The sequence below is a fragment of the Aegilops tauschii genome, chromosome 3 (assembly GCF_002575655.3).
Source record: "Aegilops tauschii subsp. strangulata cultivar AL8/78 chromosome 3, Aet v6.0, whole genome shotgun sequence".
Taxonomy (NCBI): domain Eukaryota; kingdom Viridiplantae; phylum Streptophyta; class Magnoliopsida; order Poales; family Poaceae; genus Aegilops; species Aegilops tauschii.
The window spans coordinates 575,146,585-575,170,995 of NC_053037.3; the positions used below are offsets into that span (position 1 = coordinate 575,146,585).

The window sequence follows — 24,411 nt, forward strand, 5'->3', positions numbered from 1 at the left end:
CAGATGAACCGGCAATGGATGTACGATGACAGGCACACCTCCGAGTACATTAAGGGCGTGCATGATTTTCTCGAAGTGGCTGAGGCAAACAAGCAGAATGGTTTTATGTGTTGTCCATGCCCTACATGTGGGAATACGAAGTCTTACTCTGACCGAAAAATCCTTCATGCCCACCTGCTTTACAAGGGTTTCATGCCACACTATAATGTTTGGACGAGGCACGGAGAAATGGGGGTTATGATGGAAGACGGCGAAGAAGAAGAGGACGATGACAACTATGTGCCCCTGAATACGGTGATGCTGCAACGGGGGAAGCTGCTGAAGATCAAGAGGAACTAGACGATGTGCCCAATGATGCTGCAAGGGGGGAAGCTGCTGAAGATGAAGAGGAACCAGTGCCCGATGATGATGATCTCCGCCGGGTCATTGTCGATGCAAGGACGCAATGCGAAAGTCAAAAGGAGAAGCTGAAGTTCGATCGCATGTTAGAGGATCACAAAAAAGGGTTGTACCCCAATTGCGAAGATGGCAACACAAAGCTCGGTACCGTACTGGAATTGCTGCAGTGGAAGGCAGAGAATGCTGTGCCTGACAAAGGATTTGAGAAGCTATTGAAAATATTGAAGAAGAAGCTTCCAAAGGATAACGAATTGCCCGACAGTACATACGCAGCAAAGAAGGTCGTATGCCCTCTAGGATTGGAGGTGCAGAAGATACATGCATGCCCTAATGACTGCATCCTCTACCGCGGTGCGTACAAGGATCTGAACGCATGCCCGGTATGCGGTGCATTGCAGTATAAGATCAGACGAGATGACCCTGGTGATGTTAACGGCGAGCCCCCCAGGAAGAGGGTTCCTGCGAAGGTGATGTGGTATGCTCCTATAATACCACGGTTGAAACGTCTGTTCAGAAACGAAGAGCATGGCAAGTTGATGCGATGGCACAGTGAGGACCGTAAGAAAGACGGGAAGTTGAGAGCACCCGCTGACGGGTCTCAGTGGAGAAAAATTGAGAGAAAGTACTGGGCTGAGTTTGCAGCTGACCCAAGGAACGTATGGTTTGGTTTAAGCGCGGATGGCATTAATCTTTTCGGGGAGCAGAGCAGCAATCACATCACCTGGCCCGTGACTCTATGTATGTATAACCTTCCTCCTTGGATGTGCATGAAGCGGAAGTTCATTATGATGCCAGTTCTCATCCAAGGCCCTAAGCAACCCGGCAACGACATTGATGTGTACCTAAGGCCATTAGTTGAAGAACTTTTACAGCTGTGGAATGGAAACGGTGTACGTACGTGGGATGAGCACAAACAGGAGGAATTTAACCTGCACGCGTTGCTGTTTGTAACCATCAACGATTGGCCCGCTCTCAGTAACCTTTCAGGACAGACAAACAAGGGATACCACGCATGCACGCACTGTTTAGATGACACTGAAAGTATATACCTGGACAAAAGCAGGAAGAATGTGTACCTGGGCCATCGTCGATTTCTTCCGACCAACCATCAATGTCGAAAGAAAGGCAAGCATTTCAAAGGCGAGGCAGATCACCGGAAGAAGCCCGCCATGCGTACCGGTGATCACGTACTTGCTATGGTCAATGATTTACACGTAATCTTTGGAAAGTGTCCCGGCGGACTAGCTGTTCCGAATCACGTTGAGGGACACGCACCCATGTGGAAGAAGAAATCTATATTTTGGGACCTACCCTACTAGAAAGAGCTAGAGGTCCGCTCTTCAATCGACGTGATGCACGTGACGAAGAACCTTTGCGTGAACCTGCTAGGCTTCTTGGGCATGTATGGGAAGACAAAAGATACACCTGAGGCACGGGAGGACCTACAACGTTTGCACGAAAAAGACGGCATGCCTCCGAAGCAGTATGAAGGTCCTGCCAGCTACGCTCTTACGAAAGAAGAGAAAGAAATCTTCTTTGAATGCCTGCTCAGTATGAAGGTCCCGACTGGCTTCTCGTCGAATATAAAGGGAATAATAAATATGCTAGAGAAAAAGTTCCAGAACCTAAAGTCTCATGACTGCCACGTGATTATGACGCAACTGCTTCCGGTTGCATTGAGGGGGCTTCTACCGGAAAACGTCCGATTAGCCATTGTGAAGCTATGTGCATTCCTCAATGCAATCTCTCAGAAGGTGATCGATCCAGAAATCATACCAAGGCTAAGGAGTGATGTGGCGCAATGTCTTGTCAGTTTCGAGCTGGTGTTCCCACAATCCTTCTTCAATATCATGACGCACGTCCTAGTTCATCTAGTCGACGAGATTGTCATTCTGGGGCCCGTATTTCTACACAATATGTTCCCCTTTGAGAGGTTCATGGGAGTCCTAAAGAAATATGTCCGTAACCGCGCTAGGCCAGAAGGAAGCATCTCCATGGGCCATCAAACAGAGGATGTCATTGGGTTTTGTGTTGACTTCATTCCTGGCCTTAAGAAGATAGGTCTCCCTAAATCGCGGTATGAGGGGAGACTGACTGGAAAAGGCACGCTTGGAGGGGGGAACTCAATAATATGCAGGGACGGATATTCTTGGTCTGAAGCACACTACACAGTTCTACAGAACTCTACCTTGGTGACCCCGTATGTCGATGAACACAAGAACAGTCTGCGCTCCAAACACCCGGAGCAGTGTGACGACTGGATTACATGTGAACACATCAGGACTTTCAGCAGTTGGTTGGAAACACGTCTCAGAGGTGACACCACTGTTTGTGATGAGTTGTACTCGTTGTCCAGGGGACCATCTTCGACTGTATTGACTTACAAAGGATACGAGATAAATGGGAATACATTTTACACGATCGCCCAAGATCAAAAGAGCACCAACCAAAACAGCGGTGCCCGCTTTGATGCAGCAACCGAGAGGGGAAAGGACACATATTATGGTTACATAATGGACATATGGGAACTTGACTACGGACATGATTTTAAGGTCCCTTTGTTTAAGTGCAAATGGGTCAATCTATCAAGAGGCGGGGTACAGGTAGACCCACAGTACGGAATGACAACAGTGGATCTGAACAGTCTTGGGTACACTGACGAACCGTTCGTCCTAGCCAATGATGTAGCACAGGTTATCTATGTGAAGGACATGTCTACCAGACCGAGGAAAAGAAAAGATAAGGAAGCGAATACATCATACGATGAGCCAAAGCGGCACATAGTTCTTTCAGGAAAAAGGGACATTGTGGGAGTGGAGGGCAAGACAGACATGTCTGAAGATTATGAAAAGTTTCATGAAATTCCTCCCTTCAAAGTCAAGGCTGACCCAAGCATCCTGATAAACGATGAAGATTATCCATGGTTACGGCGCAATAAGCAAATGACACAAGCGAAGAAAAAGTGAAGACTTTCTCCCGCAACTATTATGATGATAGCATGCCAACTTTGTAATAGACGAGTATGATACCATTGTCCGTTTTGTACAAGAAGTGCATCTAGTTTTTGCCGTAACCCTCTCAACTTTCTTGCACATGCTATGTGGATGAAATGATGATACCATGCCAACTTTCAACCTTTTCAGAGTTCATTTGAAATGCTTTATAAGCCCTGAGTGCAGAGAGGTTAGGCCCGTAAGCCTGCTTTAGAGAGGAGCTCGACAGCTCAGGTGCACCGCACCTTATAAACAGGTGCGGTTCTCTCTTAGCTAGCGAGGTGGGACTAAACTCACCACCACGCCGCTGTGCAAGGCCATTGGTCCCGGTTGGTGGCACGAACTGGGACCAATTCCACCCTTTGGTCCCTGTTGGTACCACGAACCGGTACTAATGAGGCTGTGGCCCCACGAGCACCTTTAGTACCTGTTCGTGGCACGAACTGGTACTAGAGTTTCTTACTAGCTAAGCAGTTTTTTAGTCCCACCTCGCTAGCTGAGAGGCACTAGGAGCGGTTTATAAGCCCTGAGTGCAGAGACGATGAAGAAGAGGCGCAATGCTCACGTTGCTTAGCTTCAAGCCTTGAGGAATAAGGTAGACTGCATCGAGCTATGTGCAGTGCAGTCTAAACTATTCCGAAAGGCTTGAAGCAAATCAACGCGCATTGCGCCTCTTTTTTATTTTTAATCATTAAAAGCAAAAAGAATTTTCATAAAGAACTTTTTTTGATAGAAACTTTAATAGCAGAAAGAATTATCATAAAGTAAAATAAATAAGTAATTAGAAACAAAAAAAATAAAATAAATAAGTTTTTTGTTGTAAGTAGAAATAAAACAAAATAAATATAGCAAAAAAGAAAATAAAAAAAACTAAATACAGCAAAAAGAATTTTCATAAAGAACTAATGGCACTAATAGAAAGTTTATATGTTTTCTAAAACTAATGGCACTAACAGACAGTTTATAATTTTGCTGACCTAAAAGCAAAAATAAAGCAAAAAACAAAATAAAATAAATAATGCAAAAAATTTAAAAAACTGCCACCTATTGGGCCACCACGGCCTGAATACGACTAGAAACCCAACCTGGGCCAGGATTCAGGCCCGCAGAAGGCCCAATAGGCCAGCAGACAGCACAGTGTGACATTAGGCCCGTAAGCCTGCATTTGAGAGGAGCTCGAGAGGGCAGCCGCAGTGGAGCTTATAAACCACTCCGAGCCCCTCTCAACTAGCGAGGTGGGACTAAACTTTTGGCCGCGGGCAGCGCAAGGCCTTTCGTCCCGGTTGGTGGCACCAATCGGGACCAATGCCCCCCCTTTAGTCCCGGTTGGTGCCACCAACCGGGACCAAAGGCCGCCGCTTCCCGCCCTTTGGGCTGCTGAAAAGAGGCCTTTGGTCCCGGTTGGTGGCACCAACCGGGACTAATGCCCACCTTTAGTCCCGGTTGGTGCCACGAACCGGGACTAAAGGCTTTGCTATATAAGTCCACACTTAGGAAATTTTCGACATACCTCGCCAGTTGCCCCCGACGCCGCCAGGCTGCCCGTGCTCGCCGTCGCCGCCCGCTCCTCATCGCCGTCGCCCCGCGCCCTTGCCTCGACGGGTCGCCGCCCGGTGCTCGTCGCCGTCGCCCTGCCCCCACGCGCCGCCCCGCCTCGTGCTCCCCTGCTCGCGCGCGCCGCCTCGGCGCCCCGAGCCCCCCTGTCCGGCCCGCGCGTGCTCGTCGGCGCCCTCGCCGCCCCCGCCCCGTCCCGGCCCCGTGCGCCGGCGCCCTCGCCGCCCCCGCCCCCGCCGTCGCCATCGTCCTAGCCGCCCCCGCTATGAGAGCCGCCGCCCCGGCTCTGTTTTTTTATTTTCATTAGTTTTATTTTTTTGTTCATATGTGATGTATATGTGTATGTGGCTATAATGTATATGTGAACAAAAAAAATTTTGTATGTATGTAGATGTTCAAAATGTATGAATATATATGTCAAAAATGTTTTTTTGTTCATAGAAAGTTTTTTGTTCATATATAGAAAGTTTTTATATATGACAAAGGATATATATTCGATATATATGAGAAATGATCGATGATCCACATGGAAAAGTTTTATATATGCAAAAGTTACAATTTTAGAAAAGTTATATATATCTAGCTAGGAAGGGAAAAAGAAGAAAAAGAAGGATAGGAAAGAAGAAAATAAGAAGAGGAAAGAAAGAAGAAGAGGAGAGGAAGAAGAGGAGAAATAAATAAGAAGAGGAAAAAATAAGAAAAAGAAGAGGAGAAGAAGAAAGGAATAGAGGAGAAGAAGAAAAAATAGAAAATATTCTATTTTTTCTTCTTCTCCTCTATTCCTTTCTTCTTCTCCTCTTTTTTTTTCTTATTTTTTTTTCTTCAATCCTCTCCTCTATTCCTTTCTTCTTCTCTCCTCTTTTTATTTCTTCTTCGTTTTCTTATGTTTTATCGGGTCTGTCGTCGTCGATATATACCCCTCCCGATAACTTCAACACGAGGGGGGATAACTTCAACACGAGGGGGGGTCGATATACCCCCTCCCCGATAACATTATTTTCCCGTGTATATATGTCGTCGTTGTCGATATAACCCCCTCCTGATAACTTCAACACGTGGGGGGGTCGATATACCCCCTCCCCGATAACATTATTTTCCCGTGTATTGTCGTTGTCGATATTACCCCCTCCCGATAACTTCAACACGAGGGGGGATAACTTCAACACGAGGGGGGGTCGATATACCCCCTCCTCGATAACATTATTTTCCCGTGTATGTATGTCGTCGTTGTCGATATAAAACCCCCTCCCGATAACTTCAACACGTGGGGGGTCGATATATACCCCCTCCCCGATAACATTATTTTCCCGTGTATGTATGTCGTCGTTGTCGATATATATAACTCCCTCCCAGATACCTTTGACATGATGGACGGTCGATATGTATACCCCCTCTCGACCGTGATAACTTATACCACGGGAGCACCCCCCGGCGCTCTCGCTCGACCAAAACTCTCGAGGACACCCAAACCCTAGAAAAAAATGATGTCGGTCTCCTACCCCCTCCCGCCGCGCCCCTACCCTTGAAGCGTTGCCTAGGCCACCCCAAACCCGGAATAAGCTAGGTCTACGTTTGCACTAATATATCCACCTGCTGTCATGTTTGTGTAATAATTGCCATGTTGTAATATTTGCAGAAACAATGGAGCACGGACGAGATGAGCAAGCAGAAGAGGTGTTGGGGGACATAATCTTAGCCGGAGGTGATATCTTGTCGTATCTTAACGACAATGATGGTCTGGAAGAACAGGGTGAAGAAGCAGGCTGCGGTGATCGAAGAGTGGAGGAGGAAAGACATGATTGTGATGGCTTCGGTGACCCAATGCTGGTGCAAGAAGGAGCCCGTGGTGACGGCTCCGGTGACCGAACAGAGTCCGGCCAGGTAAATATATTAGTTAAGCCTATGCTGACTAGCTAATTGATGCATTCATTGTTTTGGTATGTACACATATTAATTAACACTCGTCTTTCTTCTTTTTTCTAGCCCTCCGGATCGAGCACAACTGCGGTAAAGAGACGAGGCCCGAAGAGAAAGTTGCGCTCGGATGAAAGGTTTGAGATCACAGCAATCGCGCGCAACGGCCAACCGATTGAGCCCCTCCGGACAAAGGATGCTTTTGCTGCTCAGTGCGGGGTTCTAGTTAGGGACAAGATCCCGATCAGCATCCACCAATGGTATAAGCCTAAGAAGGAAGACCCTGAGGTGTCTTATGTCAATGATATGCAGAAAGATGATCTTTGGACTGAGCTGAAGGCAAATTTCACCCTACCGCCAGAGGAGGATCCGGAGAAGCCAGTTATAGAGCACTTAATCAAGTCTCATGCTCTTAAGAAGATGGCAGACCTATTCAGGAGGTGGAAGAATGAGCTGAAAACGTTTGTCGACAAAGAAGAGACACCTGAATTCATCGGTCGGTATGAGAAGATCAGAGATCACTGGCCCGCATTTGTGGCCCACAAGACATCGGAAAAGAGTAAGAAGATGTCAGCGACAAACAAGATGAATGCTGCGAAGAAGAAGCTTCACCATCGCACGGGGTCAGGTGGCTACCTCAAAGCCCGGCCTAAGTGGGCCAAGTCTGAGAGGGATCTGCTTGATAAAAGGATCGAACCACAGACAATGAACTGGCCAGACCGTTGCCGGACTTGGTTCTTCGGGGCTGGCGGAACCTTGGACCCCGTATCAGGGAGGTGTCGTTGGACGGACGAGCAACTTGCAATACCCGTCAAGAAGATTCAGCACTATATCGATGCAGCGCAGCAAGGGACGTTCGTTCCAGACAGGGAGAACGACGAGCTCACAATGGCCCTCGGGAATCCTGAGCACCCTGGACGGACACGAGGCACGCCAGGCTCCGTTCCGTGGAAGGCTGGTTTTCCGGACGCGGGCGGTTACAAAACCCAGGAGAGGAGGAAAAAAGTGGAGCAGATCCAAATTCAGCGTCTGCACGAAAGGGTTCAAGTGCTAGAGGAACGAGACAGCAAGAGAGATGCCGAAACTGCCCCCGAAGCTACACCGCCATCTCGGCGTAGAAGCAGCGTGGCTTCCACCGACCTGCCTCAGCTGGAGCATGCGGCTACTCCTAGCTACCCCGTGGATGCTATCACGGAGTCTCAACATTGCCACCTTATGGCGGAATGGCAGAACTTGAAAGTCAAGGCGGCTGTTGGCTCTGTTTTACATACTGAACCCGGCGCAACCTACCACTGCCGGCCGATTCCTGAAGGATATGCTAGGGTGATGGTGGATGAAATAAAAGAGGGATTTGAGGACCTCCAGCTTGACCACCCTACCGGTGAAGGGGAGACTCGGCTGGGTTTAGCTCTGAAGACTCCATGCCTATGGCGGAAGGAGCTCATCAAGCTTCCGAACTGGACGGCTCCGGCGAGTAAGGGCACTCCGCCTCCTCCTCCGCCTCCTCCTCCGGCAAGTGATCAGGGCACTCAGCCTCCTTCTCCGGCGCGTGGCGACACTCCGCCTCCTTCTCCGCCAGCGCCGGCGCGCCAGAGCAGCCAGTCTCCTCCTTCTCCGCCTCGTCAGCAAGGGCGGAAGAGACCCGCCGCCGCTGCGGCTGCTCCAGCGCGTCGTAGTCCTTCTCCTCCGCCTCGTAAGCAAGGAAAGAAGACAGCCGCAGCCGCTCCGTCTGCTCTGCCGGCGTCTAGCAGTATAGCTGCCAGAGGCGGGAGGCAATACAGATTCGGTCCTTCTCTGAAGACTCCAGAGAAGTTACCATATGAGAGGACCGAGGAGGAGAACGCGAAGATCGTGCGAGCCGAAGTGAAGAACTTCTTTGAAGGGGTCAAAGCAAAGAAACATCCACCTCCGGAGGAGAAGGTAGATCCGGTGAAAGCAAAGCGCACTCTGGCTGCCCAGACAAAACCACCAAAGTCTCCGCCAAAAGGCAACTATGAGCGTGTTCTTGCAAAGGCATATGCCGAAGCGGAGCAGTCGGGAAGTACTGTCAGTGATAAAAGGATGAAAGAACGACGAGCTGGGAAAAAAATTGCCCAGCTCGGCGAACAAGAGAACCAATCGTGCCCCCCGCTCAAGGTGTCAAAAGACATCGTCGCTAATGATCCGGGTATGGTGCCCGGTTATACCGATCTTGGAGATTACCTGCCCGACGATGTACATTATGAAATCATGGAGGTGGACGAACACAAATACCATTACGGGAAGCCTCTCGTCAAAGATGTCAAATCTCTAAGCACAATGATGCGAAGACTACATGATTGATACATGAAAACCTGCAGAGAGTCTGATGGGATGAGTACTTTAACGCTGAGAGTTAAACCGGAGCATGACCCCGTTGGAATTGAACTGCTGAATGTTCCATTTGAGGATTTCTTCCAGTTTTACAATCTAAAGTCCCTCGATAAAACAACGATCACTTGCTACTGTCTGTAAGTAGTACTACTTCTGTCATTAAGTCTCTCTATATAGGTCAGCTCTTTCATTGCATGTATTTATACTTATCCTCACTATATTATGCAGATTGAAGATCGCCGAATTGAAGAAAAGACAAATTGGTGATATTGGGTTCATTAACACAAATCTCATAGATGATTATCAGGTTAAATTTCATGCCAAAGATACCGAGGCCAACTTGCTACAATCGTTGGTAATAAATCAAAACAAAGATATAATACTCTTTCCTTACAACTTCAAGTGAGTGTTACTGTCTTCTGCATATTCGGTTTCCCTTTATTAGTCCAGGTTATGGTAATGTAATTGATGACCTATGCATGCATGCGCAGCTTCCACTATATTCTCCTAGAGATTAAGCTTGAGCCGGGAGTAGTAACCGTCTCAGACTCGAGACGAAAAGATCCCCAGGACTATGCGAACATGACTCAAATGCTCCAGAAGTAAGTTAAATCGATCATTATCCACCATATCAGCAACTTTGTTCATTTCCTGATATCAAGTAATTGTTTTCTTTGTCTGGCAGGGTTTGGAGAAAATTCACCTCAAAAGCCCCGGGACAGCCGAACCAGCTGCAATTTAGACACCCAAAAGTAAGTACTATAGTAGCATGTTCCGCGCATCTCCTAGTGATTCAAGCGCTAGTTTGATCAATACCATTTAGCATGCTTGCTTATCAGTTTGATTGACCTCTATTTCTTGTAAAGTGGTTGTGGCAACAACCCGGGAATAATTACTGTGGATACTACATTTGCGAGTCCATCCGCTACCATACCTGTGAGCGGGGCTACACTGAAGAACAATATGAAGTGCGTAAGCAATAATATTCACAATTTTATTTTATTACCATCATTTGTGTTGAGTTTCATTTATTCATATATATATGTATTGACCCCCTTCTTCAAATTAGATTTTTCGGAAGCGGGATGAACTCCTAGCACCATATCGTATGCAAGGAATTCAAGAGGAATTGGCGGCATTCTTCCTTGACCACGTGATCGCTGAAAACGGAGAATACTATGTGGACCCTGTGTTCCTACAATATAATTAGGAGATTGTACTGTAAGAGATAATTATTGTATATATGTAGCCTGTAGTGTCGGATAGATATACGAGAACTTGTTGTTCGACCAATATCTCGGAGAACGAGAGGTGGTCGATATCACTTCTCTCTGTATGCATATATATATATGTTCATGACGATCTTCTGTTTCCTTCATTTGATTACTAGCTAGCGTGTCTACTCCTCTCCATACGTATATAGTACGTAGCGTCGACAAAGCACGGAGATAAGAGAGGACACTTCTCTCTATTAATTAGCTAGCTAACACAATATATGAAACACCAAAATTAACCCCCCCAAAACCCCTAAACCACCCCCTTTCAAAAAAAACAAAAACTCAGCTCCTGCCAGGTGCTGACGCGTGGATGCCTATTGGTCCCGGTTGGTGGCACCAACCGGGACCAAAGGCCCTCCTGCCTGGGCTCCCCGCACCGGCCACGTGGACGGCCTTTATCCCGGTTCGTGTAAGAACCGGGACTAAAGGGCTAGGGCATTAGTAACGACCCTTTAGTCCCGGTTCCAGAACCGGGACTAAAGGCCCTTATGAACCGGGGTAAAAGCCCCTTTTCCTACTAGTGATTAAGTAGGGTTGGTTCGATGACTATGAGGATGATTATCATATGACTTGTTATTAATAACGAGTAGAAGTTGTATAATGATGATTAGTAGGACTTGTTATTATGATGATGCATGATGCGGGCATGAAGAGTTATTATATATCAGTGGGTGAAATGAACATGGATTGGAATGAAGTGAAGGCAACAAGCATGTGGTGCATGTCGAAAGTAGTACTAATCCAAACTGTTAGGATTAATATTACTTTCGACATGCACCACATGTTGCCTTCACTTTAATCTAAGCCATGTTTAGGCATAGCAATAGTGTTGGTAAACCAAGAACGGAAATAAGAGACGACACTTCTCTCTGTTAGCTAGCTTACACACCCTAAATTACCCCCTAAACCCTCCCCCCTTTCAAAAAAAACAAAAACCCCAGCCCCTGAAATGCTGACGCGTGAATGCCTTTTGGTCCCGGTTGGTGTCCTCCTGCCTGCGCTGGTCGCAGCGGCCACGTGGAGGCCCATCTGTCCCGGTTCGTGTAAGAACCGGGACTAAAGGCCTAGGGCATTAGTAACGACCTTTTAGTCCCGGTTCCTAAACCGGGACAAAAGGCCCTTACGAACCGGGACAATAGGCCCTTTTTCTACTAGTGTTCCCAGTAGGCCTTTTTTTCAAAGAGATTATCTATGGTTTTCTCAATATTGTGTGCTTAGTGTTTAGCAATCTACATGTGTGTTTCTAAGTTTAGCTGACGAATAAATGTGGCAGTTTTTACCGGAAATAAACGTGGCAGTTGACCATCAGAATTTGTTCACTTGTGAGAACACTACTCGTAAATTGAATAAATGATTGCATTATGTACTCAACTTATAAGTGAAATGTTTTGTTATTATTCATTGTTCTTCATGAATCCATTTGAAACGATTATATGTTCTTTCATAACTCCTTCCTTCTGGACCATTGTTTGGAATTATCTCCATTATTTCACATTAGCTGCTAACCATTTTAAGAAAATAATGCTTCATCTGGTTCCATTTTAATCAATAGGTATCACAAATCCGCTAGATTCTTTGTTGAAGTATACAAAGGTATGCTCAGGAACTGTTACGCGGCTGCATGAAAATTATTTTTCTTTGGATATCAATTTGAGCCAAAGTGGCTACTGTGCATGCTGATGCTAGAATTACCAAGTCATTTGGCCGATCTTTGAAGTATTTGCCAATCAATATGTCTCATGTCTCTGTTTTACTTTTTTTGTCTCATGTCTCATGTCCCTGTTTTACTTAACTGAATTGACTTGGCCTTTTATCGTGGTTTTCTTTCTACTTTGGAGATTATCCAGTGATCTTAATAAGTTTCTATTAGCAAAGATACATTACTTTGCTGATCCTAACTTTGATGAAATTAAGGCAGATTATCCTCTTTGTTTACCCGCAAGTTGCATCTGGTTAGGTGTTGAAATGTTTTGCCTTTCTGTTGCGTATTTGGGAATTATCTCTGTAATTTCTCTTTAGCTGCTAACCATTTTAAGGAACTGATACTTCATCTGATATTCAGTCTTCACTTAAGCTCGAGAACTAAGACCTGTACTGATAGGCCGAAGAAAGGTTTGTCAGGCCCCATGCTGGGTTCCTCTTAGTATGTTCAAGTTTCTCTGCTGGTACTGTCCACTACCGTTGGTCAAAGGGAAATTTTCTACTTGTCTTGTCTCAAGCAGAGGACAACACCTTGAATCATGTGACAATGCAGCTGTAAAAGCAATTTGAAAGCTCCCTCTCATCAGTTGTATTATGCTATTGAAAGATGACCCATCGTTTTCTACTGCATGCATATTATGTGCCACTAAGTGGGCAGTCGTTAAGCTGCTCAAATTTAGGCTACTCTTTTGTTTTACTGGAAAATTTAGGCTACTCAAGAGCGAATTTAATGCTGCATTACCCTTTTGGGGTGCCTGGTTACATTTCACACCATATGAGTGCAGTATATAAGTTATGCATCTAGATTATTAATGTTTCCAATGTGTCCAGGACATGAAGCTGGCCATCGAAAAAACCTCTTTGTCGCCTTGTACTTCATTTTGTGCTCTTGGGTGCAGTGGTGTAGTTCTACCAGAGCTAAGCTGACAACAGAGCCTTCCTCAGAGAATCCACTGCCGTTGTGTGTTGATTCAGCGGTGAGTTAAAATTGGCATTATTGATTGTCTGAGAAGGAAATTATGTCCCAATCCATCACTGCAGGCGGATCAACATCGAAGGGTAAGTCTTGCTCCAGATAAGTTGTATTATGCGGAGTACTGTATATCTGGATCCAGAGTAGGTACTGAATTATTGTTCATACATGGGACTCACCGGAGAGTTAAGTAGGTACAAATTTGTCGCATATTCTAGATCGACTGTGGGGGGTGGATAGGTGGCACTCTTTCCTCATGAACTACAGCAGTGTTTTTCGGATGAATTTAATATCTAATACTCCCCCCGGTCGGAAGAAAGTGCCGTGGTTTTAGTTCAAGTTTGAACCGAAAGCACGACACTTTTGGATCGGAGGGACTATCATATTTAGAAGTGAATCTGAAGGTGCATATAACAACGAGTGTCATCCATCGAAATGTATGTTTGACGTCATCTGCATGGCCGCTTCATGTTTTCGTTGATTAATAGATATTTCAACTTAAATTTCAGAATCTGAATCTCGACGCCGTAGAAGCAGAGTGCACCTCGACGCCGTAGAAGCCTAGCCCTTGAGCAGAGTCCAAGTCAGAGAATTTTCGTCCACTCCACGCTCCCCTCACGCCTGCGCCACAACTTCCAGCCGCCCGCTCGCTGTAAATTTCTTGTTAGATAACAGAAGTCTCTAAATTTTTGTTTTTGTTTTCAGAACCTCAAAGAGTTTTGTACTGTTGGAATTTGCAAACTGACCCTAAGACAAACTTGTTGCAAGAATATTCTCTCGGTGTCCTCTGACTGAGACAAGACCATCGATACTGGAGATGGCCTTGCAACGCCAAGAGAGGAAAATGAACAAGCTCTCGTGGCCTTTGCTATGGTTGTCGGCTGGGAGCTCTCGATCCGTCCAAGGAGCAACTTGCTTGTCAACAAGGGGCTAAACTGCCTCATTTCGTCACCAGCCAAATTAACCAAAACCAAGAAGCACCAAATATATACCACCGGGTAATTAAGAAGACCATAAGATAATCTCTAAAAAAGAACACCTCCATAAAAGGACAAGTCAGATCCTTCAATTTAAATAAACAGAGACAAGAGGCAGCTAGATTTCACACAATTGATAACTAAGAAGACCAATAGATAGAGAGAAAACAAAGTTCATTCTTCGGTTCAAGAAAACGGAGACATGCACTGGACTATCAACCACTGGATCAACGGGCGATCAGTGGCCGAGATCGCACCTCAAGTCTACGCGATGATTCCTCGGCGGCACCGCAAGATACGCACCGTCCGCAATGGCCTACACCATAGATCCTGGGTGCAAGATATCCAGGGCGGCCTTGGGCCGGCTGCCATGGTACAGTATGTCGAGCTTTGGCGCGCCGTGCGCCACATCGAGCTCCTGGAGTCGCCGGACATCCTCAGTTGGACATGGACTCCGTCGGCCACCTACTCCGCCAGCTCATGCTACCAGGCACTCTTCCTTGGTGCCTGTGAGGACCCTCACTTGGTAATCTTGGGCGCCACTACGCATCAGATTCTTCATCTGGCTTGTGCTTCAGGACCGTTGCTGAACGGCCAAGCGCCTCGCTCGACACGGTCTGCCCCACGAAGTCACCTCCGCCCTCTGTGACCAACAAGAGGAAACCATGCAACATCTTTTGGCAGGATGCTCCTTCTCCAGACAGGTATGGCATGAGGTTCTTGCCTGCGTTCGATCTACCGCCAATCTACCCAGCGAGAGGATATGGAGTTCCATGCTTGGTGGGCTGCATCTTGCACCAACGCACCCACCGCCGCTCGCAAAGGACTGGCCTCATCATCCTCACCACATGGTGGCTCTAGAAGCACCGGAATGGTTGTGTCTTCAACGGTGACTGGCCATCAGTATCCCGCCTATCAGGGGCGGGCCCACCTCAATTCAAGGGTATTCAAAAAACTAGGTATATATAGTGTATATCACATGTATGTACAAAAAAAACGAAACTGATGCAATAAAAACTAATCCAGCCCAAAAACAGATGCTAGCCCACCCTCACCACCCACGACATCCAAATAGCTTCACGCTGCAACCTACCCACTGCCACGCATGATCCACGCATCCATCGGTATTCAGTTACCTTGGCCAAATGAAAAACATATCGATCCAGCAGGAAACGAACGGGCGCCGCCCTTCCCTTCTGTTCACAAGCCGCCGCCCATTGCCCGTCGCATTGAAGCGTAGATTGATAGTGTAGAAACTCAACGGTCCAATATTCGAGGCCACCGAGTATTGCTCATGACGCTAACGGTGGAAATGTAGCGGGACTTGTACTCAAAGGTGTGATTAGACGATAAATTATGTAACCGTAATGAGAAAGTGTAGAATATAATCGCTCTAGGTGAGAAAGCGAAAGAACAATGGGTCATGTGCTTAGGAAAGTAAGTGTAGGAAATAATTTTAAGTGCGGAAACACGATAAGTTCATTAGGTGTGAAGGACTGATAAGTTTTGTAACTTAACTAAATAAGTGTGAAACCATAATTTTAAGTGTGAAAACACAATAAGTTTTGTTACTCAAATAAATCAGTAAGCGTGCATGCTGCAACATCTTCATTAACATATACTTGAGTACAATTAGAATATATAATCCCACAATCTCCTATGGATGTAATAATTCTTAAAATGGTTAATACTCCATCAAAACAATGGATTCATTTGACCAATAGCTTTTATTTTATTGGCACCAAATAAACTTCTAGCGACGTCACGTTCAAGCAATATGTGGATACAGACGTAACAAAAGTTACAAAATCCAATGAGTTTAAATTTGTGAATATGTTTATTTTGATGTTACACTATACTGCGATTTATTTTTAGTTGGTTTAACCAGAAATATAAAAAAGGGAATTATTGCGATGCCACTGCAAGTCATTCAGCATCGTTCGTGGCTTCGCCCCATCCTAATCACTTCAGTGATGACCCAATGTTCCATGACGATTGGAAACAGTGGTGATTCTCGTACTCCCTCTAGTCCTTTTTAGTCTGCATATAAGTTTTATCCAAAGTCAAAGTATCTCTATTTTGACCAAACTTATACTCCCTCCGTCCCATAATATAAGAACGTTTTTGACACTACACTAGTGTCAAAAACGTTCTTATATTACGGGACAAAGGGAGTAGGAAATAGTACCAACATTCCCAATGTCAAATCAATATTGTTCGATTCATCGTGAAATGTAGTTTCATAGTATATATAATTTGTATTATAGATGTCGATATTTTTTAATATAGATTTGGTCAAAGTTTATACACTTTGATTTGACACAAAATCTAATACGCGAAGTACAAAAGACCGGAGGGAGTACGTACACCTTTAGATTAGTTCATATTTGTACAAAAAAATAAATCGTACGTTAAAGAGCTTAGTAATTGAACCCATAGCGTGTAATCTCACCGATTGGAAAGAACTATGCGGACTTTGCGGAGGGGGCTGGTGAGTTTGTGAATCATTGCTCCGTCACATATAAAAATTTAAAAAATTATGTATGTAACCGGAAAGTTCATTGAATATCATGTAAATGAATGAAAATTGCAGGAGGAAGAGATGCAGCTAAATCACCCATTTAAAGGGGGACGCGTTATGTATTTCCCTACGTACTATGCACATGGGCAACATTGCCCTTGGACCAACTATGCAGCACCTCCCGATCCCCCCATTTCTTGCCGCCTCCGATGCTCTCGGCCAATACCTGCATTGCCGCTCCCAGCCGTCAATTCCCAGGATTCTCCCGGCCCTGCTCTTCTATGCTGCGCACCTCCCCCGTTCACTGCTCGCCCCTATTGCTCGGTGTTGGTGATGTCAACGTCGCCAACACCAAGCAATAGCGGTGATGTGAAGGGAGTCGTGTGGCAGCTGAAACGTACTCCCTTTGTACAGAAATATAAGAGATCTAAACGCTCTTATATATCTTCACAGCTCTCCATCTCCCGCATAGGGTTTGTTCCTGTTGACTGCGGCGTCTGAACCCGAAGCCTTCTTTTTTTTTTTGAAATGGAACACACCGATTCCATAAATCAAAGTTGCTCAGCCAAATGCTGGCCCTTCTAACGTTTACATGGTTCGGCAAGTCCTCAACCCAAACTTGTCTACCGACCTGAGTAGCACCAAGTGCCGCTAAAGCGTGCGCTAATTTATTACATGCCCCGGGGGAAAAAGCAAAAGAAATACGACTAAAGTTCAAGTTTGCAAAGTATCTTATTTCTTTATAAAAAGTACTCCCTCCCTGGCCAAGTCAGCTTCAGTTCCCCGGACAGCCTTGATTAGCCAGCAGTACAAAATCAACTACTAGCTTGGAACAAAGATGCATGACCACCAGCATCCAATCTCGCTCGCTAATGATTGATTAGCACTCAATGGCACCAAGTAATGTCGTACGTAGTGCATGTTACGTGACCCACATGGATGACCAGCATTTCTAGGCAAAACGTAGTAGACACAAACAAGAAACATGGTAATTCCTCATGGCCTAATCGAGCAAAATTAAAGAACCCAGGTTTACACGAGCAAGTCAAGTTTTAAACTCAACACTCCGTTGCACACACACCAAGGGAACTGGCATCAGTCGTGCTGCTCCCGTGATAAGCAAGTTTTTCCCGAGTAGTAGATGACAATTCTTACAACTTTTGGGGGGCACGAGATGTCTTCAAGCAATTTACAGCCTCCCTGCATAACAAATTACAGCAATTACTAAAGCGTTTGAAATGCAGATGTGTTGATGTTCTAGATGATTCAAACAGGACATAATTATCTGAAAGAGACAAATGTTTACCGCATAAAAAGAGTTATGTTAGCTGGTTCTAATCTATTGGACAAAGTCACCATATGTGTTTCAACATGAAAGAAATAGATGAACGGGATGTACAAATAGGATTATCATCACCGCCAGGATAAGTACACTACCGTAATGAGTTCTTGATCTCAACATTTGCTGGATCCAGTTTGAGCCCATCAAGAAATGCATCACATGCCTTCTCATAGTCCTCCACACATCATAAAGGTTTGCCTCTTCACTCAAAAAGCATTTAACACAGCAAGCAAATGCACTCATGAGTAGCAGAAAATGGCACCCTCAGTAACATTTGAGCAGATCCTTGCAGGTAGTAGGCCTTCGCCCAACCTGGGCGCTTCATCTTGCAAAGTTCAGCATCCATCAAAGCTTGGTCTCCTTTACCCAACTTAAGCGAGCAAAGGCTCCTATTTGAGAACAGTGTTGCATCAGCAGGGCAGTGGTGTATTGCCTACATTAACAAACAAACAAACAAAAAATGTATTAGATATCACACAAGAGAAAATTAAGTGTAGGCTAAGATATGGTGCAACAATATACCAGAGAGTAAAGTTCTAATGCAGTAGCATAATCTTTTCTCTTGTATGCCTTGCTTCCCTCTAACTTGAGATCAGCTGGATTCATTTTGTACATGGGATCATCCTGAAACAGCAAAAAAATTCATTTGGCACAACGCACAAGTAATGAGGACATCTGTGGTAAGGAGATAAGACTTACATGCTTACATGAGCTACATCAGAAGGGCATGAGAAGGTTTTGAAAAGACGAAATATTTATGATCTGAACATTTTATTGATCCAATTCACTCATCTGTATGACTGCACAATAAACTACTCCCTCCGATCCATAATAATTGCCGTGGTTTTAGTTCAAATTTAAACTAAAACCATGACAATTATTATGGATCGGAGGGAGTACTTATTTCACATGCGACAGTAAACTTCACATCACGTCCTCCAGAAGGATTGAGTACCCATTTTTAAGTCAAGGACCCGCTGAAGAACCTACAGAAAGCAACGACAGCGATGCCTCAAGTTATACCTCCACCGATGGCATTGATTTCACATAGCGAATTATCCCATCAACGCTCCAGTCTCGCACATATGGAGTACGTGAAGTTACTGGAAGTAGGATCTCGACATCTTTCCGTCTATTGTGATATGCAGCAATTTCTATTGGAAGCTGACCAACCTGTTAAGAATAAAACAAAGATAAGTATCACTGAAGCATTTGCGGAATGGTAATCCAAAATGACAGAAGCACAACCAGAAATGAAGTATGAACACAAGGTATATGATAAAAATATATGGATATTCAACACTATGGTTCAAATAAGCAAGACAAAAGAAACACCTTCACTTTTAATACAGCGAGATCTTAAAGCAGTAATTACACATCTGATTAGAACTTCAGAAGATAATGCCTCAAAGCACGGAACAAGAACTCACTTATCATTCCACCAGATTATTGTCACAGTCACTCCAGCGACATCATCTTGTACAGATTAACATCGTTCGTAAATGATAGAAATATAAAATATAACCTAAAGGTTTGCACTTGAACCGGAACATCAGTTATGATGGCATGGGTCGATTGTGCATCTAAGAATAATGGTTTAAATTCATGCCTTCATGGTGGCCAAGGAACAACCGGAATCATTAAAGGACTTCATAGATAGGCTCTGAGGGTGAAAATAATAGATGACGAAGTTTTGTTTAGCCTTAACAACACGACATGGTTTTGCATTAGTTTCTTAACAGAATTCCCGTGCGTGAAAAGCCACTCCATGTTGCCGGAGTGAAAGTTAAAACTTACATCATCACGAACATTAGGATCTGCACCAGCCTCCAGTAAGCACTTGTAGAAGTCAGTTAAGCCATTGTTGGCAGCCATTATTAAGGGGGTCACAGTGCCAACACCCTTCACGTCAGCGCCAGCCTAACATAGAAAAGGTTGCAAAGGCCCTTCTAAATAAGCATGCCATCATTTGTACTCATTCCTTTTTCATGTGATACTTATCAAGAGTACAAAATATGTCAATAAACGAGATGAATGCACCATACCTTAATCAGAAGCTTCACACAATTCAGCGAGCCAGTACTGAGAGCCGCAAGAAGAGGTGAATAGACAGTGTTGCATACCATGTTACACTGAGAAAAAATATTAAGAAAATCAGTACCCTTACATGATAAAAGTTGGCAAACGTGTTTGATCTTTTTATCACTGACATAGATATATCTTTTTCAGTATGGGCAGTTGACAAAGAGAATGTAGTACCAGACAAAACAATAATGTATTTAATAATGTGGTTCTTGTTAACAAGTGACGTACATCTGCATGGTGGTCCAACAAAATCTTCAAAGCACCATCCTGCTTCCAAAAAGCAGCCATATGCAGTGGTGTCCCAAGCTCACACAATGCGTCAACATTGGCCCCTTTTGAGAGTAAGGCTTTTACTATTTCACAATTTCCTGAATGAGAAATACAAAGCGGGTTATTAATTTATAACAATGTGGAAATTCCATAGGTTATTTGCATAATACATACTCCCTCCGTCCGGAATTGCTTGTCGCAGAAATGGATAAAAATGGATGTATCACAACTAAAATACGACTTGATACATCCATTTCTCCGACAAGTATTCCCGGATGGAGGGAGTATTATCCAACAGATTATTTGGCATTGCTGCTGCTGCTGTTCTTGTGACAGTTCTTTTTATTAGTGAAAGATCGTTAATATCATTGCCAAACACGTTTGTCAGAGACCGTGTCAATGTCCTAAATGATAAGTATAAATGAACAGAGGTAGTAAACTGATGAGTATAAATTCTAAAATTTATTTAAAAAATTTAGGAACCCACGTCGTACCAAGTTGTCCAGAAAATAGGGGTGCATAGCCTCACACTTCTTTGATAGATATCTTTGCTATACCTAAACATCGAAATCTGCGGAAGAAATGTTGAAATCTGCCTAACAAAATCTAGTGTGAACACAACCTCCAATGTTAAGAGGTTCATTTTATTATTTTTTCATGCAACATAAGATTTGGAGATGTATTCATTACCTTAGGAACTAACTCTAAAATAACTGTGCTGCAAACATCATGAAAATAATTTCAATGAACAAAATAACTTTTGGATTCAGAATATATGTCACTGAAATACCCACAAGTATGGATAGTGGCTTCAAACAAATTCATATTTCACTATTTCTGTCTGGCAGGCAATAAATTATATCATTTCTGATTTTATCTATACTGAATTTAAGGCAATGCAGCTCATTTTGAGACAAAGGAATACATAATTCATTTTGAGACAAAGGAATACAAATCTACTATATAACATGATCCGTTTCAAGTCTCATTACATCACTTCAGAACACACAGACAAAGAATTTTAAGGCATAGAGGAACAAGATAAGTACACATAGGGAGAGACCTCCTGTAGCAGCCCAATGGAGAGGCGTAGACCCTTTTCCAGCGGGCTTATCTGGATTAGCATCGTGATCAAGAAGATACCGGAAAGTGTTTACAGCGCCAGCACGAATTGCATAAGCCAGAGGTGTATCGCCTATCGGGAACATCAAAGTAGAAGGAACTGAATAGGAGACTCATACACGAAACAACAGACAAATTACCCAAGAAATAGAAGAAAATCATATAAAGGTTTTGTGATAAAAACATGCATCCTTTTCCAGAATACAGATACAAACATTTTACATACAGCACATTCAGAACACTAGAGGAGGACAGAAAATTTAGGTTCCATTTAACAGTAGAACGAAACCAACTATATAACAGTTAAACAACCAACCTCCAGTCCTCTACTGTAGAAAGGCCACTAGAACCGTACCTCTAAAGGAGGGAGGGAGACCAATTGCCCACCTGACTCGTCTGCGGCGTTGACGTCCACGCGGAGCTCCTCGACCAGGAACACGCACACCGCCATCCTGCCATGGCCCGCGGCGAGGTGCAGCGCCCCGGCGCGGCCGCCGACATTCACGGCCTCCACCGCATCCCTGAGGCGGCCCTTCCCGCCGTCCAGCAAGCTCGCGGTCCCTGCGTGGATCCAACAAAATTCGAAAAAATCTTTCAAAATCGGCACTCGATCGAGCACCCAGAAACCAAAATCCACGGGCGGACCGGGATGCGAGCGCGTACTCTTGAAGAGCGGGAGGTCGCCGTCGGCCGCCGCCCGGAGAAGACGGCACTGCGGCGCCTCGGGACCTGCAAGGGGAGGAGAGGGGTCGGGCTTTAGCGCGGTAGGGCTCACCGGCGGTTTAGCAGGCGCCGGGCATGAGGTTGGGGGCGAGGACGCTTACCGCAGGCGAGGGGCGGCGCCATGGCCGCGGCCGGGGAGTGTGAGACCCTTCGCACCGGAAGATACCCGGCTTAAAGAGTACTGTAGCTAGGGTTCTATCTAGTCTAGACTTCTTCTAACATGTACCGCCCTTGGTTTTACCTGGATAGCTTCGCCTTCATGGTTTAATTTGGTATATGATTTTATTTCGTCTCATCTTTAATCACCATCTACCGTTGGGTTTTTTCTCCCTTCCACCGGTTTTCTTCCCCCGTCGGTTTTCTCCTTTCAATTATGCACTGACGCACTGATTTACTCTACAGATTTTCTGCTCCCACCTCTTATCACCTCACAAACAGGTTCAATTCTTTGAAGCAAAACACATCCATAGTGGCTGATTATACCGAGCAGTTTGAAGAGTTACTAGCAGATGTTCAAGAGGACAACCCTCACATCTCTGAGAGTTGGTTTGTTCGATGTTATGTGAATGGCCTGCTTTATCAACTTAAATACCAGTTGAGACCTTTAAGACCAGTGACCTTAATTAACTGATGTATACTGGTTAGCAATTAACCTAGAACAAGGAGCATCAAGTAAAAATAGTTTCAGCAATACTGTGAACAGGCACCTGTAGTTATTCTTCTAGCTGGAGAAGAACTAGTAGACAATCCTGTAACAGGAAGAACTTGAGGAAAGTGGCCCTGGAGAACAAGCAGCAGGGGAGGAACAATGTATGACCATATCCCTACAAGCCAGACAAGCAGACAGTGTCAATACTCTGTCTATCCTGCTAGTTTCTGTAGGAGGCAAACAAGCCATTGCTCTGGTTGATTCTGGTAGCAACTCAACATTCATGAGTTTGAGCTTTGTGCTCGAAACCACATGTACAATTGTCAAAGACAGGTCAAGTGCAGTAACAGTGGTAGGAGGGGGGAACTCTGGTCCAGTTCCTGCATACCAGCTACTTCATTTGTGGTAGGACAAACAAAGTTTACTCAGTAATTCAGATTTTGGGATTTGGCTCGCCATGACATAGTGCTTGGATATGATTGAATGGCCTAGCACAACCCAGTATCCTTCCACTATGACCCCACGCAGCTGATCATTACTCACAACAAGGAAACTCAGGTTGCAATACCAGCTTGTGAGCCAATATCTACTGCCAATGAAATTGACTGCTTAGAAGTTAACAAATTGTTATTAAGTTGGGTTCCTGGTTTTCTGTTGCAACTAACAAAGGACACTTCCTTATCCTACAAACACAACAACCAACACCACGAGAAATTGAAATACTATTGTAGGAATTTCCTGAAGTATTCAAGGAACCCTCCGGTCTTCCCCCAATAAGAGTGTGGTCACCAGATCCCCCTCAAACCCAACTCAACTCCTCCCAAATCCAAACCCTATAGGATGCCACACATGCACAAAAATGAGTTGGAAAGACAAGTTCACCAGTAGTTACAATCCAAGATAACCAGATAAAGTGAGAGCCCTTATTCATCTCCAGCAATCTTGGTCATAAAAAAGATGGCACTTGGAGACTTTGCATAGATTACAGAAAATTGAATGCAGCTATTATTAAAAACAATTTTCCCATACTAGTTATTAAAGATCTTCTGGATGAATTACACGGGGCAAAAAAAACTAAGCTAAACCTCAGATCAGGCTATCACCGGATCAGAATGGATGAAAATAATATACCCAAGACTGCATTTAAAACATATTTTGGGCATTATGAGTTCATTGTTATGCCCTTTGGCCTCAGCAATGCTCCTGGCACCTTTCAAGCCCTCATGAACAACATTGTTGGTCCCTGCTTAAGGAAGTTTGGTTTGGTCTTCATTGATGATCTTAATTTTCAGTAATACACGAGAGGAACATGTAGAACACTTGAGACTTGTTCTTCAACTCCTCAAACAATATGAGCTAGTGGCCAAGATTACTAGGTGTGTTTTTGTTGTTTCTCAAGTCAATTATCTAGGCCATATAATCTCTGGAGCTAGTGTTGAAACTGATCTAGCAAAGATATCTGCAGTGGCTAACTGGCCAGTCCCAACCACACCTACCAAACTTAGAGGTTTTCTCGGTCTCTATAGCTATTACAGAAGATTTGTCCAAAATTTTTGCAT

The 24,411-nt window shown here is 44.6% G+C and overlaps 1 protein-coding gene across 3 annotated transcripts; it reads right to left on the bottom strand.

Moving 5' to 3' along the window:
- Window positions 1-17,610: 17,610 nt before the first annotated feature.
- Window positions 17,611-22,434, bottom strand: LOC109764566 (uncharacterized). 3 transcript variants are annotated; one of them, XR_012205664.1, is made up of 11 exons: window positions 22,305-22,434; window positions 22,144-22,209; window positions 21,868-22,041; window positions 21,422-21,553; window positions 20,317-20,456; window positions 20,049-20,135; window positions 19,801-19,923; window positions 19,027-19,176; window positions 18,526-18,627; window positions 18,099-18,436; window positions 17,611-17,861 (listed from the first exon to the last, which is right to left on the bottom strand). XR_012205664.1 is itself a non-coding variant. In XM_073511173.1 (10 exons), exons 1-10 carry the CDS (start codon window positions 22,324-22,326, stop codon window positions 18,221-18,223), a joined length of 1,212 nt encoding a protein of 403 aa, XP_073367274.1. In that variant the 5' UTR covers window positions 22,327-22,434; the 3' UTR covers window positions 17,924-18,220. The 3 variants fall into 3 exon arrangements, 1 of the variants encoding a protein (XP_073367274.1); XR_012205665.1 differs by lacking the exon at window positions 21,422-21,553; XM_073511173.1 differs by lacking the exon at window positions 17,611-17,861 and having other exon boundaries at window positions 17,924-18,436.
- Window positions 22,435-24,411: the final 1,977 nt, after the last annotated feature.